Raw genomic sequence first — 10492 nt, 5'->3', positions numbered from 1 at the left:
TTAATTTGACCCCTAGCTGCTCATACTCCTTTAACAGAACCGTCTTCCTTGTCCTATCTACGTCGTTTGTACCAACATGGACCACGACAACTGGATCCTCCCCCTCCCACTGCAAGTTTCTTTCCAGCCCAGAAGAGATGTCCTTAACCCTGGCACCAGGCAGGCAACACAGCCTTCGGGACTCCCGCTCTTGACTGCAGAGAACCCTATCTATCCCCCTAATGATACTATCCCCTACCACTACAACATTTCTTTTTACTCCCTCCACTTGAATGGCCCCCTGTACCACGGTGCTGTGGCCAGGTTGCTCATCCTCCCTGCAGTCCCCGCTCCCGCCCTCACAAGGACAGCAGGAGTTAAACAAAACACGTCTTTACTGATGGAAGTCAATAGTGAAACTGAAAACAACAGAGGCTCACTAGCGCCTTTTATACAGGGGTGGTCACTGCCGGTACTGCAGTCTGAGACCAGTTATTCTCTTAAAGGTACATACACAACAATTCCTCCCCTTTTAGATGAACAGTACATAACATTCATTTAACAACTAAATGATAACTAATTACAATCACAATTACGGTTGCTAGATACATTGGTTAAGTTTAAGCAATTATAAGTTCAGTCTTTGAGGAGGCTTCCTGATTCTGTCTGCATAACGCCTCTTTGGGGTATCAGGTTCTTCTGGCAATGTTGAGTCGGGATCAATGTCGTTGTTTGGTTCATCTGCTTCCAATATTACCGGTTCTGCGGTAGCTGCAATTGGAACGTCGATTTCATTACCAGGTGTATCAGATCGTGGTGTGGAGTTGACGTTTTCCAGTGACTCTAGAATCTGGTCAGCATGGCGTCTTACAATGCTCTCCCCAACGTCCACGGTATACATGAGAGGTCCTTGTCGTGTACAAATCGTTCCTGGCTGCCATTTCTCAGTGCGGTAGTCCCGGGCCAAAACTGGTTGACCTATCTTAAAACTCCTGGTCGGCCTTTCATTCATATTCTGAAACTGCCTGTTCTCCACATCTCTTTGGACGTTTGGCTTAACCAAATCCAAGCGGCATCGTAGTCTTCGATTGAAGAACATCATGGCTGGAGTTTGGTTGGTACCTGCATGTGTCGCATTCCGGTAGGCAAACAAGAAGTTGTCCACCTTGTGTTGTAGGGGTATATCTTCATTACACATTGCCTTGATAGCCTTCTTGAATGTTTGGACAAACCTCTCGGCCAATCCATTTGTGGCTGGATGATATGGGGCAGATGTGTAATGCTTAACACCATTGTTCTTTAAGAACCCCCGGAACTCTTCAGACACAAACTGTGGTCCATTGTCAGAGCAAATCTGTTCAGGCAGCCCATTTCTGGCGAATATGGTTCGTAAAACTGTGATAGTTTTTTCCGTGGTGGTTGAGGACATTTTTATTACCTCTGGCCACTTTGAATGTGCATCCACCGCAATTAAAAACATCGAGTCCATGAAGGGACCAGCAAAATCAATGTGCACCCTTTGCCATGGAGATGAGGGCCACTCCCATGGATGCAGAGGAGCTTGTGGTGGGGCGTTTTGGACCTTCTGGCATCTTGCACAGCTCTTGGTCATCTCTTCAATTTCTCTATCGATTCCCGGCCACCACACAAACGCTGTGGCTAAGTTCTTCATTTTTACCCCACCCAGATGTCCCTCATGAAGCTCATTGAGCACTCTATCCGTCAACTTAGGTGGAATTACTACTCTGGATCCACACATCAAGGATCCTCTGCACACTGACAGCTGTTCTCTTCTCGGCGAGAATGCTGGCAGCAGTGGTTCGCCATGTGCTGGCCATCCCTTCACCATTAAATCATAGACCCGTGATAGTGTCGGGTCATTCCGTGTTTCCTTTTCTATGTTTGCATTCGTCACAGGGAGACATTCGACTATGGTCGAGTGGAATAACTCCACTGGATCCACTGCAAGGTCTTCTTCTTCCACCATCGGCAACGGTAGGCGTGACAATCCATCAGCATTTCCATGCTGTTTAGTTCCTTTGAACTCGATGTCATATTGGTGTGCCCCTAGGAAAAGGGACCACCTCTGCAGCCGTTGTGCTGTCATTATCGGTACGCCCTTCTGAGGGTTGAAAATGGAGACAAGAGGTTGATGATCGGTTAGTAGAGTAAATTTTTGACCGTGCAGGTAGTGATTGAACTTCTTCACCCCCCACACTAGGCTGAGGGCCTCTCTGTCAATCTGGGCGTAGTTACGCTCGGCAGAAGTTAACGAGCGTGACGCAAAAGCTATTGGCCTCTCTAAACCATCAAGGAATTTATGTGACAGTACCGCCCCAATGCCGTAGGGAGACGCATCACACGCCAGTCTGATTGGCAGTGCTGGGTTGTAGTGAGCCAATACTTCCCTTGACGTGATTAAGTCCTTACTCTTCTGAAAGGCCCGCTTACAATCATCGCTCCATTTCCATGCTACCCCCGTTCGTAGCAGGGCGTTCAGTGGGTGCAGAATTGTCGACAAATTCGGCAAAAACTTATGGTAATTCACCAATCTGAGGAATGACCTCAGTTGCAACACATTTTCAGGCGCTGGGGCCTTAACAACCGCTTCAATTTTGTCAGGGGACTTATGTAACCCCTCTTCATCAATCACGTGGCCACAATACGATATCTGTTTCTTAAAAAATTCGCACTTGGGGCGGTTGGCTCGCAGCCCATGTTCCCGTAGTCTAGTGAGCACCTGTTCTAGGTTGTTAAGGTGTTCACTGTCATCTTCACCTGTCACAAGGATGTCGTCCAAGTAACACTGAGTCCCCGGAATCCCTTGCAGGACTTGTTCCATTGCTCTTTGCCATATCACCGGAGCCGATGCTACTCCGAATACCAATCGATGATACTGGTAAAGACCTTTGTGAGTGTTTATCGTGAGATACTTCCTAGAGGACTCTTCAACCTCCTGATACGCTTATCAATTACTTCATAAAAGGTGATGAGTCGAAGAAGAGATGATGAGTCGAAAGAAGAGATGAATAAGGCTTTTATTAGCTAAGAAGAGACCATGCTTCTTCGTGAGTGACTGAACAAGTCTGAACGAAACCCACACAGTGGTGGGTGGAGTCAGCTGAGGCATGCCTCCATACACAGCGCCACCCAGAGGTGGCAATATACAATACAGTGGTTTACCACACCTCCATCTGCAAATATGTTTGTGCTAGGTCAATTTTTGTAAAACGCTTCCCTCCAGACAGTGAGGCGAAGATGTCTTCTATCGTTGGAAGAGGATATTGTACTGTGTGAAGGACTGGGTTCACCGTCACCTTGAAATCCCCACAGATGCGAATCTTCCTTGGCTCCCCGGACTTATTGCTTAACGTTTTCTTCATGACAGGAACGATGGGTGTCGCCCACTCGCTCCAGTCGACCTTAGACAACACGCCTGCCTTCTCCAGATTCTCCAGCTCTGCCTCGATGGCTGGGCGAATTGCATATGGTACCGGTCTTGCTTTGAAAAACTTGGGAACTGCATTCTCTTCTATTTTTATTGAGGCGGTTAGGCCTTTAAGCGTGCCCAGTTCTTGTTGAAATACCTCCTTGGCGTTAGCTAAGATTGTTGACAATCGTCCACGAGTGACGTCTTCATCTTTTTTACCGTCCACTGTCATTGCATGGAGTGCCAATCTAAGTTTATCTTCCTGATCCATTCCCGTCCCAATAACGGTGGTCCACCATTTGGCAGTATGTAGAGATACAATTTCCGTATTTTCTTGCCGTTGTATTCGACAGGCACCCTTATTTTTCCTCTGGGGTATACTTTTTGCCCCGTATACATCGTCAAGACGATGGATGTCTCTCTCAATGGTATGTGTGAAAATAGCCGCTCGTAGTCTCATCGATTCATGACGGTTAGCGCTGATCCTGTATCCAATTCCATTTTAACTTGGGACCCTGCTATCGTGAGGGTGACCCAAATGGTTCGGTGATCCTCTTTTGCGATTACATTGTGAAGTTTGAGACAGCTTAGTCTCCTGTTCCCGGATTCACTATCGCTCATCTGGTCTTCGGAACTACTGTCCGTCATCTTTTGTACTTTCTTGTACGGTTCCTTAGTAGCCTTTTTGTTGTCGCTGGTCTTCTTCCCAGACCTGCAAACTCGTGCAATGTGTCCCATCTTCCCGCATTGCCTGCATATTTTGTCTTTGGACCAGCAGTCCTTCTGGTCATGGTTAGTTCTGCCGCAGCGATAACATTTTGCAAATCCCCGTGTCATTTCGTGGGTGCCGTATTCCTGTGGTTTTTGTTGAATTTCTGCAGCTCCCCTGGCTGCTGCTTCATACGATACTGCCACGCTGAAAGCCTTATCTAGCGTCAGCTCTTTCTCTGAGAGTAACTTCTTCTGTGTTCCTTCACTCAGGAGTCCACAGACAAATTTGTCCCGTAGGGTATCTGCCAGTCCTGCTCCGAACTGGCAGTGCTTTGATAGCTTGCGTAGATCCGTAAGGTACTCAGCATTGCTTTCATCTTTATGCTGAGTTCTCCTGTGGAATTTAAATCTTTCTGCTATCAACAGCGGTGCAGGGTTTAGGTGTTCCTGTAGGACAGCAACAATTTCGTTAAAACTCTTCGCCTTCGGTTTGGCTGGAGTAATCAGGTCCCGCAATAGGCCGTACGTTGTAGCGCACAAAGTTCAGCAATATCGATGCCTTTTTCTCCTCCGCTATTTCGTTTGCCTCGAAATATACCTCGACTCTTTCCACATACGTGGTCCAGTCCTCTATTGTATTATCAAAAGCAGTGATACAGCCAGTCTTCGGCATCTTGCAAATCTAAAATGGCGCCTCCCGTGCTTTGCCTTCTTCCCCGATTTAACAAAATGGCGCCTCCCGCGCTTTGCCTTCTTCCCCGCTGATTAAGATGGCGCCTCCCGCGCTTTGCCTTCTTCCCCGCTGTTGCTAGCGCTGCTTTCCGCGGTTCCCGTTACAACCTGCAGCTCCTCGCGGTTTCTTGCACGTTTAATATTTCTTTTTTTATTATTTTCCCGTCGTGGAACAACCCTGTGGGACTCTTGCCTCCCTCTTCGCGGGTCTATACGCAGCCCGGCTTCGTAGCACCGGCCGCGCCCTGCGTGCTCCACCCTCTCTCTCTCTTCTTCCCGACAACGCTGCTCGGCCCCGTTGCAAACCACCCGCTCGAGTTCACGACCGCCGCAGTCCAGAAAGGATCAGTGCAGTACCTGCCACCTGCAGCCAGGAACGATCTGTACACGGCAAGGACCTCTAATGTATACCGTGGACGTTGGAGAGAGCATTGTAAGACGCCATGCTGACCAGATTCTAGAGTCACTGGAAAACGTCAATTCCACACCACGATCCGATACACCTGGTGATGAAACCGAAGTACCAATTGCATCTACCTCAGAATCGGGAATATTGGAAGCAGACGAACCCAACAACGACGTTGATTCCGAATCAACTCTGCCAGAAGAACCTGATACCCCAAAGAGGCGTTATCCAGACAGAATCAGGAAGCCTCCTCAAAGACTGAACTTATAATTGCTTAACTTCAGCTAATGTATATGACAACTGTAATTGTAAATATGTTATTTAATTATTAATCGAATGTTATGTACTGTTTAGCTAAAAGGGGAGGAATTGTAATGTATGTACTTTGCAGAAGGAACTATATTCTGCAGCCCCTGTATACTGCAGTACCAGTAGTGACCACCCCTGTATATAAGCCTGTGTAGTAACTTTGCATAGTTAGTTCCAGTTTGTCTCCACTCAGTAAAGACCTGTTGTAACCCACTCCTGCAGTCCGTGTCTCAATTACACACGGACATAATAGCACGGAATTTTGAATGGCCTGCACAGCCCGTTAAAGGGGCCGCGTGGGCAAAAAAATAAAATTAAAGGAAACATTGCCCCAAACCCTTAACTTTTGCAAATTTTAGATACTTTTGAGAATTTTAGATACCAAAGAAAACAGCTTGAACATACTCTCTCCACACAAAGGCTGGTTTTAATGCCAAATTGTGCTCGATAGCGTCTTTTGCTACGTTAAAGGAGCTATAAAGGCCCGTTAAAGGCCCACACGGGCCCCCTTTTAACGGGCCGCCCGGGCCAGTCAAAATTCCGCGCATGCAGTTTTTCCGTTTAAAAGCCGGCTCGCTGGCTGCGCGAGACCTTCAGAACGCTGCACGGACGAAAGGTCATAGGCCTGAAACGTTAACTCTGTTTTTCTCTCCACAGATGCTGCCTGACCTGCCGAGCGTTTCCAGCATTTTCTGTTTTTATTTCAGATTTCCGCAGTATTTTGCTTTTATATTATTATATAATATAATAATACAAGTTGTTATTAAAGACAGTAACTTAGGGGAGCTGTTTGTCTTGATGGGATAGGGAAGGGGAATTGAAAAATTTGCAAATTTTGAGTTTTTCCTGCTAGACGGGCGGTGGGGGGGGAGCCAGAAGCACACACACACACAGACAGAGCACAGGAAGAGGAGTGCAGCTCACATGCAGCCAGCCGGAGACTCTCTGCGCTGGAGCTGGGGCTGGGTTTGTGCCTGGCTCTGTCACTGGCTGTTTGTGGGAGCTTGCTGTGCGTAAATTGGCTGCTGCATTTCCTACATTACAACAGTGACTACACTTCAAGAAAATACTTCATTGGCTGTAGAGCGCTCTGGGGCGTCCGGTGGTCGTGAAAGGCGCTGTCGAAATGCAAGTCTTTCACTCCACACAAAGGTTGGTTTTAATGTCAAATTTTGCTTGTTAACACCTTGGGATGTTAAAGGAGCTATACAAATACAAGCTGTTGTTAAAGACATTAACTTAGGGGAGCTTTCTGTCTTGATGGCATAGGGAAGGGGAATTGAAAATGTTGCATATTTTTAGTTTTTCCTGTTAGATGGGGGGAGCACACGCACACATGCATGCAGCACAGGAAGAGAAGTGCAGCTCACATGCAACCAGCAGGGGACTCTCTGCTCTGGAAGTAATTGAAAATGTTGCATATTTTAATGTTTTCCCTGCTAGATCGGGAAGGGGACACACACACACATACATACAAATGCATGCATGCAGCGCAGTAAGAGAAGTGCAACACCCATGCATGCAGCACACGAAGAGAAGTGCAGCACCCATGCAACCAACAGGAGGCTCCTTGCTCTGGGAGTAATTGAAAATGTTGCATATTTTGAGTTTTCCCTGTTGGATTGGGAAGGGGGGAGCACGCACACACACATGCATGCATGCAGCACATAAAAATAAGTGCAGCACACGTGCATGTAGCACACGAAGAGAAGTGCAGCACCCATGCAAGTAGCACATGAAGAGAAGTGCGGCGCCCATGCATGTAGCACATGGAGAAGTGCAGCACTCATGCATGTAGCACAGGAAGAGATATGCAGTACCCATGCATGCATCACACGAAGAGAAGTGCAGCACCCATGCATGTAACACATGAGAAGTGCAGCACCATGCATGTAGCACACGAAGATAAATGCAGCACCCATGCATGCAGCACACGAAAAGAAGTGCAGCACCATGCATGCAGCACACAAAAAGTGCAGCACCATGCATGCAGCACACGAAGAGAAGTGCAGCACCATGCATGCAGCAGGAGACTCCCTGCTCTGGAAGTAATAGAAAATGTTGGATATTTTGGGAAGTGCAGCACACACACATGCAGAGCAGTGCAGCCCCATGCAGCCAGGAGGCGCCTCCCCTCCCCCTCTCTCTGTGTCTCCACGTGTGCTGAGCAGTGCCGGGAGCGGATGCTGGCCGTGCTGGGCTCGCTTTGCCGCAGGTACCGGGGCCGCTTCTCCTCGCAGCAACACAGCCGCTTCCCCTCGGCGCCGAGCGGTGAGTGTCGGGCGGGAGATTATTATATTGATATTTTTTTGGAAGGAGTGGGTTATTTATTTATTTGTCGTTGTTGCGATCTTTGCATTGAGAGCGAGAGACAAAGTTGCCGGCCTTCAGTTCGGTGCAAACCCCCGGCCCGGCCCGCGGTGCACAGACTCCGCATCGCATGGCCCGGCCCCGAGCCCGGATCCCCGGGCCCGCATTGACCGGCTCCGCATTGGCCGGAGGATTGACCGGCGGCCCAGTCCGCAACTGGACATTAGCGCGGGAACCCGGCCCGGGAACGGCTGCGGGCTCACTGGGGGGTCTCCCGGATCGTTTTGGGGTCGCCCGGGTTAAGTTGGGGTCTCCCAGGTCGTGTTGGGGTCTCCCGGGTCAAGTTGGTTATTTTGAGGGGGGTCCCGGGTTATTTTGGGGGTCCTGGGTTATTTTGTGTGGGGGTGTCCGGGTCCTTTTGGGGTCTCCCAGGTTAAGTTGGTTATTTTGAGGGGGGGTGGTCCCGGGTTATTTTGGGGGTCCCGGGTTAAGTTGGTTATTTTGAGGGGGGGTGGTCCCGGGTTATTTTGGGGGTCCCGGGTTAAGTTGGTTATTTTGAGGGGGGTCCCGGGTTATTTTGTGTGGGGCTGTCCAGGTCCTTTTGGGGTCTCCCGGGTTAAGTTGGTTATTTTGAGGGGGGGTGGTCCCGGGTTATTTTGGGGGTCCCGGGTTAAGTTGGTTATTTTGAGGGGGGTCCCGGGTTATTTTGTGTGGGGCTGTCCGGGTCCTTTTGGGGTCTCCCGGGTTAAGTTGGTTATTTTGATGGGGGGGGGGGGTCCCGGGTTATTTTGATGGGGGGGGGTCCCGGGTTATTTTGTGTGGGGGGTCCCGGGTTATTTTGGGGGTCCCGGGTTAAGTTGGTTATTTTGAGGGGGGGTCCCGGGTTATTTCGGGACTCAGGTTTCTTTGGGGGTCTCGGGCCGAGCCCCACATTGTACCCAATTGCGGATATTCTAATTGGAAGCGGCGCCTGCCAATCAATCAGCCGCAGACCTCGCTCATAAACCTCCTGCACCGCTGCTCCGATGGATTTCCAGGCAAACAAATGGCAACTGATTTATTATCTGTATTTCTTAAATTGGGGAACGTTTGTCTCTCTTAAATCGGTGCACTTTAAAATCTTCCCTTTATTTTTTGGCGCCTTTTTTTTGTATCATGGCGAGTTCGTGCACTTTCCCAGACCTCCCATAAGGTGATTCGTGTGTGCCTGATGGCTATCCAGCAGTTTGAAACTGTCAGGTTGCAACACTTGCTTTTCTGGGATTAATGCTGTGGTACTGCTGCAAAAATGCTGGATTTAGTCATCCCTGTGACTCGGAGGTAAACTTTCTGTCTCTGTCCCTGATAAGCCCTAGAGGAGTACAAAAAGTGCAGGGGGATACTTAAAAAAGAAATTAGGAGATCAAGGAGGGGCCATGAAATAACACTGGCAAGCAAAATAAAGGAAAATCCGAAGATGTTTTATAAGTATATTAAGGGTAAGAGGATAACTAGGGAAAAAATAGGGCCCATTAGGGACAAAAGTGGCAATCTGTGTGTGGAGCCGGAAGATGTAGGAGGGGTTCTAAATGAATCTTTTGCATCTGTTTTCACTATGGAGAAGGACGATGTAGACATAGAAATAGGGCGGGGGGACTATGATATGCTCGAACATATTAACATCGAGCGGGAGGAGGTATTGGCGGTTTTAGCTGGCCTAAAAATGGATAAATCCCCAGGCCCGGATGAAATGTATCCCAGGCTGCTGTGTGAGGCAAAGGAGGAGATTGCGGGGGCTCTAACACATATATTCAGGACCTCTCTGGCCACAGGGGATGTGCCAGAGGACTGGAGAACCGCTAATGTAGTACCATTATTCAAGAAGGGTAGTAGGGAAAAACCGGGGAACTACAGGCCAGTGAGCCTAACATCAGTGGTAGGAAAATTATTGGAAAAAGTCCTGAGGGACAAAATTTGTCTCCACTTGGAGAGGCAAGGATTAATCAGGGATAGTCAACATGGCTTTGTCAAGGGAAGATCATGTCTGACTAATTTGATTGAATTTTTTGAGGGGGTGACTAGGTGTGTGGATGAGGGTAACGCAGTGGATGTATACATGGATTTCAGTAAGGCCTTCGATAAAGTCCCGCACAGGAGACTGGTCAAGAAGGTAAGAGCCCATGGAATCCAGGGTGCCTTGGCACATTGGATACAAAACTGGCTTAGTGGCAGAAGGCAGAGGGTGATGGTCGAAGGTTGTTTTTGTGACTGGAAGCCTGTGGCCAGTGGGGTACCACAGGGATCGGTGCTGGGTCCCTTGCTGTTTGTGGTCTACATTAATGACTTGGATATGAATGTAAAGGGTATGATCAGTAAGTTCGCGGATGATACAAAAATTGGTAGGGTGGTAAATAGCGAGGAGGGTAGCCTCAGTCTGCAGGACGATATAGATGGGTTGGTCAGATGGGCGGAACAGTGGCAAATGGAATTTAACCCGGAAAAGTGCGAGGTGATGCACTTTGGGGGGACTAACAAGGCAAAGGAATACACAATGAATGGAAAGACCCTAGGCAAGACGGAGGGTCAGAGGGATCTGGGTGTGCAAGTACACAGATCCCTGAAGGCGGCGGAACAGG

General features: G+C 48.7%; 1 protein-coding gene across 4 annotated transcripts in view; it reads left to right on the top strand.

The window, feature by feature from the left end:
* The first annotated feature begins 7675 nt into the window (after positions 1 to 7675).
* The window catches only part of LOC147103436 (CTP synthase 1), a 60970-nt gene continuing 58153 nt past the window's right edge, over positions 7676 to 10492 (top strand). Inside the window, exon 1 of one of the 4 annotated variants that reach the window (XM_085963023.1) lies at positions 7676 to 7838. In XM_085963023.1, the coding sequence (XP_085819149.1) occupies positions 7751 to 7838 (88 nt within the window). In that variant the 5' untranslated portion in view covers positions 7676 to 7750. The remainder of the gene's footprint in view (positions 7839 to 10492) is intronic. The other 3 variants (XM_085963025.1, XM_085963024.1, XM_085963026.1) reach the window with 3 other exon arrangements.

The sequence above is a fragment of the Somniosus microcephalus genome, chromosome 20 (assembly GCF_052327205.1).
Source record: "Somniosus microcephalus isolate GS21.2 chromosome 20, FLI_Smic_1.0, whole genome shotgun sequence".
In the NCBI taxonomy this organism is placed as follows: Eukaryota; Metazoa; Chordata; class Chondrichthyes; order Squaliformes; family Somniosidae; genus Somniosus; species Somniosus microcephalus.
This window is presented reverse-complemented; position numbering and strand designations above follow the sequence as displayed.